The 17,117-nt window shown below is 41.1% G+C and overlaps 2 protein-coding genes and 1 long non-coding RNA gene across 3 annotated transcripts in view; 1 reads left to right on the forward strand and 2 right to left on the reverse strand.

Annotated features, from left to right (window-relative positions):
• Positions 1 to 8,641, reverse strand: part of ppp3r1a (protein phosphatase 3, regulatory subunit B, alpha a) — a 27,072-nt gene extending 18,431 nt beyond the window's left edge. Inside the window, exon 1 of the mRNA XM_069712272.1 lies at positions 8,364 to 8,641. Coding sequence (XP_069568373.1) covers positions 8,364 to 8,366 — 3 coding nt within the window. The 5' untranslated portion in view covers positions 8,367 to 8,641. The remainder of the gene's footprint in view (positions 1 to 8,363) is intronic.
• Positions 7,863 to 15,743, forward strand: LOC138628903 (uncharacterized). Its single transcript, XR_011311501.1, has 4 exons — positions 7,863 to 8,184; positions 10,432 to 10,493; positions 14,192 to 14,323; positions 15,304 to 15,743. It is a non-coding gene; the product is annotated as an uncharacterized lncRNA (long non-coding RNA).
• On the reverse strand, positions 10,963 to 16,294 carry cnrip1b (cannabinoid receptor interacting protein 1b). Its single transcript, XM_069712271.1, has 3 exons — positions 15,939 to 16,294; positions 14,549 to 14,693; positions 10,963 to 12,899 (listed from the first exon to the last, which is right to left on the reverse strand). The coding sequence occupies exons 1-3, from the start codon at positions 16,292 to 16,294 to the stop codon at positions 12,735 to 12,737; spliced, it is 666 nt and encodes a 221-aa protein (XP_069568372.1). The 3' UTR covers positions 10,963 to 12,734.
• Between the last annotated feature and the right edge of the window lie 823 nt (positions 16,295 to 17,117).

Below are 17,117 nucleotides of genomic sequence, written 5' to 3' on the forward strand. Positions count from 1 at the left end.
TAAGGCAAACCAAATGCTAAACACCAGACTTGTTCAAAAAAATTACCCAAACACAATGTTAGGTCTGTACACCTTTCACAACATTCACTCTCAGCGAAGTGTTCACTGTAGGGTCTCTGGAGGTAAATAGACTTAAAGTAGAGCAGATTTAGTTTTGAGGATTACAGGTTTACCAACTAAGGCCTGCCTTCGGGCACTTCAGTGGCCAACGTGTGGTCAGGAGCAACGCTTTGTCATGTCTTCTGTGATAAATGACCTCATGCAGCTCTTGTTGATCTGCCTCTTTAGATACAAACAGCGCAAACCAGGAAGGATCGTAACAATATCGAAAAAGAAAGGGAGATGCGTACAGTGAAAAGGCATCTTGCCTACACGGAGAGGAATAGAAGCTGAAAGAGAAAGTCTCATGCTGGCTCATCAATAATGCATGCTTCATTCAGAATCAATTAGGCCTTAGCACACAAAACACGTTTTGCATTATGAAGAGTCTGGCATCGTGGCTAGTTCAGTAGCGAGGCTACGGCCGACCCAAAAACCCGGCTAATAATAGACGTGCAGAACCCAGTCATAACATGAAAGACTGGGGAGCAGTGCACGGGGCTGCAGACCAGGGAGGGCTTCTCTTTTCAAAGGGTTTGGCAGGACATAAGAATATTTTTTTTTATCTCACGCTCAAATAAGCAAATTCAAATCACAATTAAAACTGCAAGCAGTGATGTACGGGCCCTCGCACTCCCGCGCGCCGCATGACTAAGAGCGAATATTACCAAACAGGGGTCTTCAGGGCGGGGCTGTTATCATACCTGTGATGTTTGGAGAAGGTCGGTCCATTTACATAAGATTTAAAGCAACTCGTAGTTTCATGGCGAGACGCTCAAAATGGCCGCCTTTTACGGGCACACGCATCGACGAAAACGAATTATTTTAAGAAGATTTAATCCCAAACATGTTATCTATCCATAGAACCTAAATTCATGTCGGTCCGACAAAGTCCCTAGGAGGAGTTTGACAAAGTACAACGTGTCAGGATCGCCCAAAATGGTGACTAAATTCAAAATGGTGGACTTCCTGTCGAGTTGACGTAACGGTGCGATGTAACTTTTTTGTGCGTCTAGGTGTGATACACCTGTCCACCGGATTTCGTGAATTTAGGCAAATGTGGCCGCCGGGGCATCTCTCTAGGGGGCGCTCTCGAGCCGTTTGGCCACGCCCACTCGCGACTCCACTAGAATAAGTTGTACAATCACAACTGACATAATGGAGGTTTCGCCTTTTAAGAGAATGAAAACCTTTTCACCTCTCATACATCTGCAGGATGCCTTGTGTGCAGTTTGGGGGGTAGAGGAGGGTTCAGCTATTTAGTCAAAGGCACAGCAGAAGCAGGAGTCGCTGCTCCTTCACTCCCCTGTCAAAACGTGTTGATCGAACAAGCACACTTTTGATTAACGGCCTGCTTCTCCAACGTTTAGGCCACTGCACATTCGCACACTTCGCTCACTCCCTTTTCTGGATAATTATCGATATCAAGTAATGATATACGCTCGAAATGATCCACTGCTCCATAATACACGCTGCTGCCCTTGCAGTGCAGTCAATGCAATCTAGAACGTGCGGGAATGGAGCGGTGACTTGCATAAATACTAAAAATTCATAAACACTGCAGTGTCTGCGCTCGGCAAATTAGCATAGCGTAGAAAATCCAAGAAGAGAGCGGACGCATACATCCCTCCCTTAATCCCATCTGTGGTGCCCGAGATATTATGCATAACACCACAAAGGATGGACTGAGAGACACACTGGACCGATTCACATTCCCTACGTTGATTCCATCTCGAGGGAAAAAAACATCAGTGTCAGCCTCAAAAATCTGCATCAGGCCTGAGCGAGCGTGTGTTTATTCGTGGTCTTATTATGCACACTTAGTTCAAGATCCTTTTTTTCCTTGTAGTAGTCATAAATATATGTACTATAACACCGATATCTCCACGTACTAGTAAGAGACAGACAAATATGTACGTTAATCATTCTTGATCATTACAGTAACTGTGTGCTCAACAGAAAATCTGCTGAATAGATGATTTCATGTAAGATGAAGGGGATGAATTGATGCTGGATTGTTGTTTTTTTAGGATATTTCCAAAACTCTTTGATGGATTGTGGATGCCCATACCGATATGTGCATATATTATTTTTCCACCAAATCAAGTCTCTCCAGGAGTGGTATTATCGTATTATCATGCATATCATGATTGCCCATTGGCAGACACAAAATACTGTGCTTTTTAAAATGTAAAACACATTCGCTGGGCAAAATAAGAAAACTACTTTAAGTTCGGTCATGTAAATCATCTCGTCTTTTTTTTTTTTACACATTTTAAAAGTGTAAGATTCATTCTACTTAAATACACCTGGAAGATGCTCCCCGAGACAATCCTGACAATAGCCACACCCATTTCATCAAGTATCAAGCATTTAATTGGCTAAATGATCATTTTGGGCCAATGCTGATATTTTATTGGCACCTGCTGATAACCAATGACATGCATAATATTTGGGCATTCCTTTAAAATGATAATTGTATGTAAGCTAGTGTCTCTCCAAAACAACACTTGCCAAACTTGCTCACAGTCGCTGGTGCTTTCAGCCGACGGCGCGATGAGCCCGTCGTGTAATTATGTTCTCAGTTGGCCAACCTGTGTACGAAGTGAGACTGAAATCACAGCAGCGGGAGTTTGTGATCGCATTTCAAGTCAACACTTGTTACACTCGCTGGCTGATAAATGTCAATGCGATAACAGCAGGACACTACAGAAATGATGTACCCGAGCGCCGACATCACTACGTGATTAGTCAATTGACAAAAACTTGATAAACCACTTTGACATCAATTATCGTTCCTTTTGTTTTTCGCAAAAATAAACAATATCGGTTTCAGGCTTCTGTAATCTGTGTTTGCTACTCGGCTCTCCTTTTTTTCGACGATTGTAAATTGAGTACTTCAGGTACAGCGCTGCGGCCTGGTGCCGCCCACCTACCGCTCACAGCTTCAGCCTTCGCTGTGATTATAGTCTGGAAACTTTGCTCGCATTAAGGTCCGCTCAGACGCCCCGAAGGTCGGATCAATCGGCGACCAGTGGGGGAGGCGACGCGGGAGGACATTGGAGGAGTTCCAACAATTGCGGCGGTGCCACGGTGTCATACGGTATGTGATGGTCACTGCTGATTGGTTAATCAACCCGACGTCTATGCCTGTTAGGATGCAACGACTGCAAACCATCTACAACAGAGCGGCGCCAGACCGATATATTCATGCAGGGAATTCAGCTAACCGACAAAAAGGTTGGTTGGATAAAATTATCTTCAAGCACTCTGGGAACTTGTGAGACAGAATCACTGCCCATCATAAACTAGAAGGACATCTAAAAAGCAACAAAACGGTTTATATGTGTGTGCACATGGGAAGTCAATTTAAAATGTTTTTTTTATTTATTTTACAACAACAATGCAACTTACTGACATTATTTCCGAGTAGGTTTATTTGTGGCGCGTTGTCTCCCTGCTTCGCTTGCTTGGTGAGTTCAGGGATCACAAGACTCCCCTCCTCCACACGGATGTGTCTGTTAGTATCAAGCTTACCATATAGCCCGAGCTTCATGATAAACATACTCAACCCTCCGGAGCCACGGCAGAGTGTAAGAGCTGAGCTGTGCTTTCAGACTGGTCTTTAAATAGATCGTACCCCTCCGTTTTTCAGCCCAACTTTGTGCAGCAGGCAAAACACCGGCCAATAACCAGCTGACTGTGCAATATCATTAAAAAAAAAAAACTACTACGCGGTTACATAGTCAAGAAATCAAAATGAACTGCACCGACCGTGCAGACATCGAGTTACTCCCCTTCTGTTCCTCAAAGAATCATCCCTCACCTTTTTTTTTTAATCTTGTTTTGCAATATTGCCAGTGTAGGCGTGTTTGCATTTATATGAATATGCTCGCTTCCTGCGTGCATGCGTGTGTGTGTGTGTGTGTGTGTGTGTGTGTGTGTGTGTGTGTGTGTGTGTGTGTGTGTGTGTGTGTGTGCGTGTGCGTTTCTGTGGATGTGTCGAGGATCTGTACCAGATTTAGGAGTCAAGTGCAAATATGAAAATAATTACCAAAACCCGAGCTGCCTGAAGGAACTCCAGCAGGGCTAATCCTCTCAGCCGTTTCTATCCCTGGCTTGGGCTAGTCTACAAAGGGTTTTGAAGGCTGTGTAAACTAACAATGCCTAAATCTTCTTATGAATTAACCTAGTGGCGAACAAGCTTTACTACGTCTGCCAAGTGCTGAGAGCATGAGAACATTCACTTGTCATCGCTACCCAACAACTCCACACTGGACTATTCTCCAAAATGGGAACTTTGGAGAGACTAAAGTAGAGTAATGTAGTGACATAAGGAGGTCCCAGCAGACAGCACAGCAATGACAGCATAACGCACAGGTCATTTTTTTCTAATTAATTTATTGTGCATTTTGTTCGTATATTAATTAATGATTTTGTTTGTCAAATGGCACAAAACACAATACAGGAAAACCCCATCAGGAGTTTTATATTATATGTTTTGTTAAAAAGGGTCAAAAACTTTGAGATAAAATTTACAATTATATATATAACAAATCTACTCAAGATTTGTTACCGGATACCTTCGACTAGCTAATTTCAGCACAAATATTTCGACATAAATGAGCACAGCAGGGGTTCATGCAGGTGGTAGCACTTGCAGTTGGAACAGCAGCCTCCACAAAAAGCACCAATGCCAGTCAATTACAACATGCCAAAATCAGTCAAATTTGTAAAAAATTTAATCATTTTCAAATATGACTTCTTTTTTTTTATTTTTACTAAAATGGCATTACTTTTACTGGAAATGGGAGAATATTTGTCAGTTCCTTTATGGTAGGCGTTGGGGTTTGCCAAAAGGTTTCCCTATTGAACAAACGCATGAATTCAGCCAGAAACAGCAGGTTACATTCACAGTCTGAATCTATGGACCACTGCAGGTAAATTGCTTCAGGGTGTATTAGATTGCTGCAGGGAATCACTAACAACATATTGCTTGTTTCATTGCCACCACGGATAGTCTGCAAAATCTGCTTTTCGAGGTTAATTATATGCAAAGCATTTTAGAGCCTTGAATGCAAGTGAGGCATTCAAGGCTTCGAATGTGATTTAAAAATCAGGCGAGAACCATCAATCAGCCGTAGATGCTGCTTCTCGACAAGTCATGTATGTATGTATGCATGCATGTATATATATATATATATATATATATATACACACACACACACACACACACACACACACACACACACACACACACACACACACACACTACTGCCCTACACTAGTAAGCATACAAACAAAACAAAACTTTGACCTTTGAGCACCATTGAACAGTCTCTTATGCATTATATCCCCTAAACATCCTGTTTCAACCAGCCATTACAGAGGCAAGCGACACTCAGCACGCCATTTGAAGGATATTGAAAACGTTTCTATTCGCTGGGCACAGAGGCTGGTATACCAGACATATACAGGCCCTACATATTTACTAGAGTTCGGCCTGTGCCAGCGACTGCTGGCCCCAGCACAAGCCAAGGACTGCAGAGATGAAGCGGCCAGCGAGGAGAATAAATCCAGATTGAGTGGGCTGGTTGGAAGTGCAGTGTGGATCACGTAGCGTTGATCATCTCTTCTGCTGGTGGTTCGCTACGGCTTTTATCTCTTTTACATTAGCTACAGCTCCATCCTTATGTGGGTGGCGCTTGATTGCTAGGCAGCATATGGTCCCCTTAGCACCAGATCATTCCACTACATGCTTAAGCAACAGTGCGTCCCTGCCCCCAACCTTCCCCTTGAAGCTGAGAAGAATACATTTTGACAAGCCATAAATTGGCACACTTGCCCTGAGTTTCTGCCCCCTGGCAGAGAGTTGAGGCCGCTGCAGGGCAAAATGTGACAAAGTAAGAGTAACAGTTAGTGTATTCATCCTGAGAAAGTAAAGAAGTTGTTGTTTTTAACGCCGTTTCCTGCGCAGAAGATGCTCTTAGCCTTTGGTCTTTGAGTGTGCGTGATATGCGTGTGATTCTTTGTATCCACAGAAGCACATTTTATGCATTTTATGTGCAGAATCAACCTCAGGAACAGTAACCTCGGGTCACAACGATTACATTCATGATAGTTACTGTCTGCAGCAGTTACACAACCAGAGGCCTCCTCCAAGAAGCCAGTTCACTCAGACATAGGACTGCTCTTTTTACTCAGCAAATCCAGTATTGGCATTAATCCAAACAATGCAAAGTGAAAGTACAAAGTACTATTTTAATTAGTATCAAACAATACGCAATGTAAATGTAAATACCAACTTATTTAAGAGATTTTCGAAACCGACTGTTGTTGTACTTCCACTACAGCTGCGCCAATAATAGATTTTTGAGATCAATACCTACATCAATGTTTGAGTGATTAAAAAAAAAGAAGAAAAAAAAAAGGGTACAATGAAGATCTTAAAGTTACAAAGAACTGAGACCATGATAACGTGACTAAGCTCGACATTTTACAGATGACAAATAAAGCAAACTCACTTTTCTATGGTGGATAAACTCTGCAATGTTAACACTGAATCTAATTGACATCTCTTGTTCATTTTAAGCTGAAACATAATGACAAATCTTTGATTCGTGCCAATATTTACTGAAATTTGAATCTGCTACTGGGTAGCAAGTCTGACTAACCAAAAATCTGCAAAACCTAAAGTAAATGAAGCTCCCACATCATCTGATCAAGCAACTATGGTTTTGCCTCAAACAAACTGATACTAGGAATGAAATTTGGCTTTTTCTTGTCCAGAAAAAGGAGCAAATCGGTCGAAACAGGAGACGGCTGGTGCACACGTGGCTGCTACTGCCAATAGTTTGTGCTGTTGGGACATTAATCAACAACTGATCAAAACATTGGATGAATTGATGCACGGAGGTCTGTTCAATCTATGGTCTCGTGGCATTGTAGGCGAGTGGGTGTGGTGGGTGCTCAAATCGAGTGCGTGGAACCCACAGCTCCTAGTTTAGCTCCGCCCTTTGCTATTAGTTTCCGAAAAGTCATGTCAGCTTTGACTAGCCATGAACTTGAATATGAATCCAGGCCCGGATGCTTCTGTCCAGTTAGGTCCACCGCTCCTTTTGCAGTGATCAGTCAGCAGATTTGACCAATCGCTGCTCTCCATCCAGAGCACCCACTTAGAGAGCAACAGTGATGGAGCGTTTTGAGTTGTTGCTGGTATTTTTTTTATAACCCATCTAAAAAGACCCACCAATTTCCCTCAGCTTCCTCATTTTAGTTACAAAGACAACGCCGGACCTGCAGTCTGTCTTTTTTTATTGCTCGTGTTGTATTTGTTGCTTGTGCAATTGCTGTTTGTGTTCCGAAACTTTACTTTAACAATATATCCTCTCAGTAGTCAACATTTGATGTTTTTAATATTGTCTATACTTGGCACCAACTACATATGCTATATACATACACACACACACACACACACACACACTTTTATGTACACGTACATAGGTCTACTTATACATGCATACACATATGCGCGCGCACACATATGTATGTATATATATATATATATATACTGTTGTGTGCGTGTTTGTGTGCGTGCGTGTGTGCGTGCGTGAATCCTGTGGCCTGCTACGGCAGCCTCCCATGTAACCGTTGTAAATAGATACAAATGTCGCCTCGACCTATTCATTAAAGCTTTACGGCTTTCAGATTAAAACACTGTTGCCGTTTTCACCGCGGCGCCACGCGACATACGGAGATACACGTCTTTACGAATACGTTTAACGCAGAGCGACCGGGAGAGCGAAGACGTAACGTGAGCACTCGTTACATTTCCCTGCCCGCTGTATAAAAAAAATAAATAAAAAAAATGTGTCATAATTAGTCGCCAACCAAGGCCTAATAAGCGTGTATTTTTTTTTAATTTATTTATTTTTTTTGCCACGAAAACTAATTTGCACGAGCCTCGTCGCTAATAAGAGCGAAGGCTACGCCGAGAAGGGATAAGAAATATCTGGGCCACGGGCTGGAGGCTACTGTCAGCCCTGGGGGTATTGCACGGAGAGCGCGACGGGGAGCCAAAAGTGGGTGAGAAAAGCGTTTCCTTCTCGCCCAGAGCTCCGCGTTGTCGACCGTTGACTCAAAGCGAAACGCTCTTTCCGAAAAACAACCTGTCAAAACCGCACGTTACTCGACACATTAAAACGCGGGCCTGCCCACTGGTGTGTTTACCAGTCGGCGGGCGGTTGAAAATAGGAGCTGCTTACCATCTTTGCAGGTCGGATGATGAAATCCAGGCGGTGCGAACGGTAAAAAAAAAAAAAAAAAAAAAAGGTACAGCAGCAAAAGAGTCTGTAGGCCGCCGGGATGTGGCGAGAAATACAAAAAAAAAAAAAAAAAAAAAATACGTCTGCGGTGCTCTCGGAGGTCTCGTTCCTGGCTTTATACCCAGCTTCAGGCTCTCTTCGCCGTCTCTCTCTCTCTCCTTCGCCGAGGCTTTCACTGCAGTGGCAAAGGGAGGGAGACCCGCTGGGAGGGGACAGTGAACGGAGGAGGAGGAGGTTCGGTTTGACAAGCAGGCGGTGGCGGAGGGGAGGAGAGAAGAGGCGAAGGAGGGGAGGGAGGGGGGGGGGAGGAGGTGCAGCAGTACTGTACATCCGGGAACTGCAGGTTCGACTTATTTATTTATTTTCTTACCTCGGGGAACAATGTTTGTGCGTGTGCACCCCCCGCTGGCATCATGGCTGTACTGCAGGAGGCCTTTTGGTCCTGGACGCCAAATCCAGGACACCCCGAACCTCCATATAACACAACTAGCAGATGGATTTCATTTCATATAATTCCCTTATCTTTAAAAAGTATTCTACCACTAAAGTTGCCTACTTAAGGTTAAATGACCAACACGGCAATACTCCAGTACTCCATTACAAATAAAAGTCCTGCATGCAAAAAAAAAAAAAAAAAAAACGATTGAAGGGAAATATTAGCATCAAAATGTGGTTTATTAAAGTAATAAAGTAAAAGTACTGGTTTTGTCCCTTTGACTGATATATATATATGTTACTGGATGTTACCGTTTTATATCCAGGGGCAGCAGATAAATCTGTGTGGTCTTCAGATGATTACTGGAAGAGGAAATTATCTTTAAAAAACACAAATATGTTTTCAGTATTTAGACTTTCTCTCATCTCTGATACTTGGTGAGATATTGGATAATTTGAAAGTTGTTTTTAAATTATTTTTTTTTTTTAAATAAAACCACAATAGAAGGTTTGAGGGAAAAATCTTTTTTTTTGTTGGAGCTGTTAATAACATATAAATGTGTCCCCGACGACAACACTGCTTTTTGTAAGACGTCAGAAGCCAGAGAAGTTGGAAACCACTTTAACAGTTTGTTGTATTATATATGTAAAAGCTTGTTATATTTTCTATTATTTTGAATCTTCATCTTAAAAGTAACTAAAGCACATTGAATAAATGTAGTGGTTTAAAAAGTATAGTATATCCCTCTGAAGTGTTATGGCGTGGAAGAATAAAGTGGCATCAAATGGAAACACTCAAGTACAAAGTACCTTCAAACTGTACTCATAAACAGTACTTAATACTTAGTACTTAATTTCCACCACTGCTTATCTCCTACATTAAAGTTAGACTGAAAATATAACTCAAACAATGTCCTGAAGAAAATGTTTGGAGTGTAACAGGCTGGGAAATCAAGCTAAATGGGATGTCAAGTGAAAAAGGTTTTCAGACATAAGATTCCCTACAACAGCATTTCAATATTTCATTATGAGGGAGGTCCCAATTACATGCTGATCTCAAGTCCGCTCTTCACTTGAATGGCTGATCATCTGCTGTCTTATGTTCTATTGTTTTTTTGTTTTTTTACTTTTTCAACCAGGATATGTAAACTTTCAATTTTGGCTGATTGTCTGCCAAAAATGGTAAACTGAGCTGTCCATAGACGTGACGTAAAATGTGAAGCCTAAACCTGCATGCAGAAGACATTTTCCCTTTCAGAGTCTGCCAGAATATTTCCTGCCAGCTGGAGTACTAATTGTAAAAGTATTGTGCTCATCTTTAAGGCATTTCTGGATAGCCACTAAAAAATTTTTTTTTTAAATAAAAAAAAAAAATAGCCCCAAATGAAGTTTGGAAAATGGCATCTTGCAAATTGCAGCTCCCCAATTCCCAAATCCTGCAGGATTCCAGCAGGCCAGGAGGGTAAAACAATCACATTCTTACAGAAACAGACAACATTTTAATGTCTTTGCAGGCTGGTTGATATGTTTGTGACAGATTCCTTCACTCCTCTTTAATTTTGTTTTTCTCCAGAACATTACATTCTGCAGTATGAACCTCCAACAGGATCTTCATATTTTATCATCAAACATCAGGTTGGTGGGCATCATATTGGTCCGTTTTTTTCTTATAACTTTCTATTCAAATGCTATTTTTTGTTAAAAGTGGCATGAAGTCCTGTTCATAAACTTGTACGTTAAGTGTTGTGTCTGAGTAGTGAATGTCTAGTTATAACTGTTGTGACTGATCGACATCACGATCATGCTTCTGGTGGACATTCCTCTTCCTGCCACATCACATATTTCTAAAGTGTTTCGCATTGACGTCAATCAGTTTTCCTCTCTTGACTTTGAAAAGTCATCAATAAAAATGATGATTGCTAGAATTCTCCCATACGTAGGGGGTTCGAACTGAAACTGACTATGTATATTGTAGCAGCGATTTACAGAAGAAGTTGCTTGAGCTGTCAATATTTGCGTTTCTAAAAAAAATAAACCCTAATGTACCTAATAGTTTGCAGCAGGATAAGAATACAGACATTAATTGAAGGCATTTGCCACACAAAAATGTTTTTCATTTTAATTTTAACAACATTATAAACAAACACCACTTTCACAAAATAAGGTCAGAACAATATGTAATGTACATTTCACCACTACATTGCTCCATTTGATTGTCCTTTTGCTGCCCTGGTTTTTTGCATAGGTAAATTCAGAATTTAAATGAAAATATTTCATTGTTATTCCTACCTAAATACACTCAGTAATATGTACAAATTTCACATGGTTCACATTACAAAAATACTATTGTGTTTTAAAACATTAGGATTTTCCACAAGAAATAGAAACATTGGTTTTAAGAAGTGCCATTAAGAGTTTAAGCTCCTAATATTCCAAATATTAACATCATTTCTCATTTTAATCAAACATATCCATGACTAAGTCCTTTGGAAGAGGTAGAGAGAACAAACATGACACAAATTCACCCAAATCCAATATTCCTAATTCCAAACAGCATTAACTGTACACAACATCGTACCACAAAACATCCACACAGCTAAACAGAGGGTTTCATTTCAAAATCGTGACCAATTTTGTTTAAATAATTGAGTTTCAAGCGGTATCACAAGCTAGCTTAAGCAAGACAACTGAATTTGAGGTACTTTCAGAGTTTAAAAGAGGCTCGCAGAGTAGCTGACCTGCACATTTTTAAAAGCCAGAGACAGATCCTGTCAAGGCACATGGGTGCAGTGCACAATTTGGTTAATTAAACTCAATAAAGGTCAAAATTACAGAATATATTAATCATTTTTTGTTATGAAGTAGCGATTGTGTGAAAGCATATACTACAACCGCTTTAGTCGGCTAAAACTTCAAATGGATTTGGTTTACAACTGGTTTCTTCCCAGAGAGACACTTTCTCACAGCTAAAAGTAGCAGCAAAGTAAACTGATTTTTTTTTTCTTTTCATCCATATACAAAAAAAATGTCCCCATTTGAATTCCTTTTATCTGATATTTTTCTTAGCCATGCTGTCCTGCTCTGTTGCATTCTTTGTAAAAAAAATACCTCACATTTTTCACACTATAAAAGCAGATTTCATGGAAAGTTTCCATGGTAGTGCTCATGGGTAAAGCTTTGCTTGGAACCAATGAAATCAAAATATCACTAATGCAAAGACACTGAACTCAGTCGAGATGGCAAGTGCTTAATTCTGCCAGGTAATAAAGTTTCTGATAAATATTAACAAGACATGACGTGAATTTCTGGAAAGGATGGATTTTGCAATGAAACTCGTAGCTACAAAGTACACAAACACAGATAAACACATCTGTTACAAGCACCATTTAAAAAAAAAAACCACACACACACACACACACATATTGTAACTAAACACACCGGCACACTCACACACACATACAGTACTGCACATACACTCAAGTGTTACACACTTGAGGGCTTCCAGATGCCACAATCAAACTGCACGTGAAAAAAGAATATTAATCTCAAACCATTATTTAGTCTTTCAATACATCATTAAAATAGAACATATGTTGATTTTCACACATTTGTATTATCACTATAAAACACAAAGACCGTGAGAGGACCGAGAGCGTTGCTGCATTTGATATGTTCTGCCATAGGAAGTGAATTGGCAGGAGAATGGATGCATTTTCTTGCTGCATAAAAGAGGGAAACGGTGCCTTTTCTTCTCACACAGCTGCAGATTTTCTGATGTTGGCAGATGATGGAAAGACTTAAAGCCACAGAGACGGCTTCCTTTTGTCATGACAACGCACACACACACACAAAATCTCTCAGGCTGTTTCAGGCCGATCAGATGAACATCTCCTTGTTGACCCACATGAGTGTGCGCGTGTCGTTGGGTTTGCATTCGTACTCGATGCTGTTGAAGCTGTTCCCCCACTGGCAGTGGTCCCTCTTGTTGTAGTTGTAGTACTTCACCTGCCACACCGTTTCAAACATCCCCGCCTCTGTAAACTGAAGCACACAAAGAGATTTCAACGTTTTCTAGTGGCCTGCTGTGATGAGCTGATGATGAAGCACGTAGAGTCACACTATATCATGTGTAAAATCCTGTGAAGGTGAAATGAAGAGGAGGCATACTGACAGGACAGACACGCACACACACACACACACACACACACACACACACACACACACACACACACACACACACACACACACACACACACACACACACACACACACACACACACACACACACACACACACACACACACACACACACACACACCATATTTTCCCAGAGGCACCGGGGTGTGAACTGGACAGATGGGTTACATACACACAGATACTCACACAAACATATGCGGACAGAAATGACAAATCTGGTGACTGTGAAGGCCATAGCATCATTTTCATACTCATCAAACCCTTCAGTGACACCTTGCACCCGTGCAGTACTTTCGTGGAGGAGTGTAACATGATGGTCTTGATACATGTTGCTAGAGCTACCTTTTATACAGTGATTAGTTCACTGTCAATTACCCTTCTTATTATTCTACATCACCCATAAAAATGGGCGCTGGGAAAATGTGACAGACATTTTTGAAAGTTTGCTGACAAGCAGGGCAGACAGTTGAGAAAACAATCGTTACATTAATGAACGTTGGAGATAATTGTTAGTTGAATCCCTGTAAATACAATTAATTACAAGCTTTAACACCTGAGAAATCAATTACCCACCCACTCTGAACAATAACCTTGGAAACGTGCAGCTGTTAGGATACACTGTAGAAAATCTGTAACCATGGAAATGTTGGCAGAACCTGTAACCACAGCAACATAAACACATCTGGTAGGACCACAATTCAGCCTTTAACGTAGGGATTATAAGGACATGTGCCGAGACACAGTCCTTTGTCTGTCTTTTGGAGACAGACAAAATCAAATAGTAATTTAAGAATCACACTTTATAATAATAACTTTTGTTATTGTCAACAAATCAATACCAAAACCTACAATTTCTCTCAAAAATGTCTGACTTTCTCACCCTGTCTGTATCACATTCGTTCCTCCTGAAGATGTAAATACTTTCATTTTTGAAAGATAATTTTCCTAAGCTGGTCACTGGGGTTTTTCATCATCATTAATGAAACAGGAATAAATGCAGTATTTCTGGGATGAGCTTCAGTTGTGCGACCACAACTGAGCTGTTTGGCTCAGAATAGAATCAGTTCATTTTTGGTTTTTGGTCATGTCATAGACTTTGGGACATTTAGATTTATATTATTGTGTTCATTTTGCAGATGCTGCTGTCCAAAGAGAAACACAAATGAGGTACAAGAAGAGGCCTTCAAGATCAGATGCTTCCACATCAGTTGCACATCCCAACGGCCAAGTTCCACAAATCTTACAGGTGTATGTAAGCAACATACATGGTAAGTGGCTCCGAACTCTCCAAACTGAGACTAAGTGCGGGTCAAAATCAACATTAAAGACAGATAATCCACACACTTAATTTCTCCCCATATCAATAAGCAAGGTCTTCCTCAGGCTTTCTCAACCAATTAGACACAGATAGGCTTTGACACATATCCCGAACTCTTCCTGGCCCTAAAATGACTTTTGAATTTTGGATCACTCCTGCGTCAGTACACCCATACCTGGATGTTGATTTGAACTGGTTGCCTCTCTCCACTCTTGGTGTGTGACACCCCCTCCGTCTCATACAGGCCGGTGTAGACCACAGACTGCGGGTCTTTTGACTGCTGCTCCAGGGGAAAGCTCACCCCACCCACACTCATCGACCTGCAGCCAGGAACACAACAAAACAAACAATCATTACTAAACAGTAATAGATAGATAGATAGATAGATAGATAGATAGATAGATAGATAGAGAGAGAGAGAGAGAGAGAGAGAGAGAGAGAGAGAGAGAGAGAGAGAGAGAGAGAGATACTAAAAGCACATGGGGTTTGATGAGCAGGCCCCAAATCCAGTGCAACACCTCCTGTGCATCGTGGCATGTGTGACCTAGTTTTACACTGGAGGAACTCGCTCCGGCATGTTTCACAGCCTGATGGATTTTATGCTCGACACTAATCCTTATTTGGACATGGAAGTACAACAGCATTCATTACATAATCGTGAATTGTAGGCAAATCACAAGAGGGCGGTGACACAAAGCCCAGAGGCTGGAGTCCTAATCTGTGCTGGATTTGACGTGCAGCCATTTGGGGTTTATGCTGCCTTCATGTGCTCCACGTAAAATCCTACTTTCGAGCGTTAAATTTGGAAATAGTGTTCTTGGCAGCTCCACAAAATAACACACAAAATAAATGTACAACATCTCTGATTTGACACTATTATAACAAAATATATATGAGCTACTTTTAAGATGTGTTTTGTTGTCTTTACAGCAGAAGACTTCCATTTCCTACTGCACCCGAATGAAGCCTTCACTTCACCTTCTCTTAAACAGCAAATCTGCTCAAATCAGTTGGTCACACGAGAGGGAAGCAGCTTCATCTTTGGTCCTATAATTACCGTCAAGCAAGATAATTACTATCTGTGTTATTAAGAGGTAAACCAAAGTGCAGAAACTGAGGACGACGCAGGAATGATCCCAGTTATATTGTATTTCACATAATCTTTTCAAAAACACTAATAGAACAACTAAATAAATAGAGAGAAGAAGCATCACAATAATCCCACTAGTCGCGCGTAAAAAAAAACAAGAACATATGGGACAATACAAAAAAAGGTTGTGTACAGGGATGACACAATCAGACAACAAATCTACAGTAGGCTGTTTGGATGGCTGCCAATAAACCTCCCTGTACAAAAATAAAAAAATATATTTTCCAGTAACGTTCCCCTCATTGACTGAAAATATGTCGGTGACGGCACGAGTGATCTATTTTATTTATTCATTCATCAATTTTCTCAGAGAGAAGTAGAAATCGGACCTCGGCGTGATATTTGCCTCACATGATCAATACATAACAGTTTGTTTGGGTATTGACCAAATCCCGATAATCCATGGGCTACCTACGTGGCTTCGACTGCTCCTGGTTTAACGATCACCTCGATTTTGTACTTGGACCCGGTCAGCAGCTTGATGGTTCGGGTCTGCCCGAACCGGGCGCCGTCGGATTTGAAGTACACCGCCGAGTTGTTGGGAAGCATCTTCAGGGAAATCCCAATTTTGACGATCTGCGGGATGTCGGCCATGTTTCCATATAGCTCTGGTGTATCTCCAGGATCAGCAGGGATTGCGGGGAGTGGGAGTTTATTTCTCTGGTATCGATCAGTTCGGGCACAGGGGGGAATGCCGTACGGAGAAGCCCGGAGAAGAACGCGCAGCACAGGAAATTGCGCTGCTCTGTAATCCCGTCCAACCTCCAGCATTGGCCTAATCCCAGCCAATGCTCTCTCTCTCTCTCTCTCTCTCTCTCTCTCTCTCTCTCTCTCTCTCTCTCTCTCTCTCTCTCTCTCTCTCTGAAAATCTCTCACTCCCTCACACCACAGTCTTTCACCAACTCTCCCCTCCCACCCTCTCTGAAGCTCTATCCCTTTTACTCCCCTTTCAATCTCTTAATTAAGTAATTGTCCATTGTTAAATATGTTTCTCTGTCCTTGGTGCTGAAATTCTGCCAATTGAGACTGCGGATTACCGTTACTGGTCCTTGAAGGACCAATTAAGGATAAGGCATATATATATAGCTAATAGCCTTTTCAGCATGAAGGGAAGAAGAACAGAAAAGCAAACAAAGATCCAATAATCTACAAGAAATTGACAACAGGATAAAAAAAAATTAAGAAAACGTAAATAAACTAATTACTGAAGCCTATATTTCGTTTAAAGAATAAATACAAAACATTATCTTCAGGATTCACCAAACTGAGCTACAAGAGTCACATACAAGATAAAATCTAGATATTGCAAACCAATTTTGAGGACTTTTCAGTGCCTCATAAGGGCATATATATATATACTGTGATGTGAGCAACCCCTGCAATTTCAAGGACTGGCCACCAGAGGCCAGGCTTGGATCACAACAGTGAAAGACTCTTTAAATAAATATATAATAAGACAATCAATTTGTAGTGGAAAAGCTGTTGAATTGTGAGGGTTACCATTTCGACTACTAATCACCACTGATAACAATAACAATAAATACAAATCTGCACCTGGAATTGCTTAGATGCAATCAAATAAAAAAATTGGAGA

This window comes from Brachyistius frenatus, unplaced genomic scaffold (genome assembly GCF_029030835.1).
Source record: "Brachyistius frenatus isolate BFR_SWC_R1_liver_20210118 unplaced genomic scaffold, ASM2903083v1 Contig_108, whole genome shotgun sequence".
NCBI lineage: Eukaryota > Metazoa > Chordata > Actinopteri > Embiotocidae > Brachyistius > Brachyistius frenatus.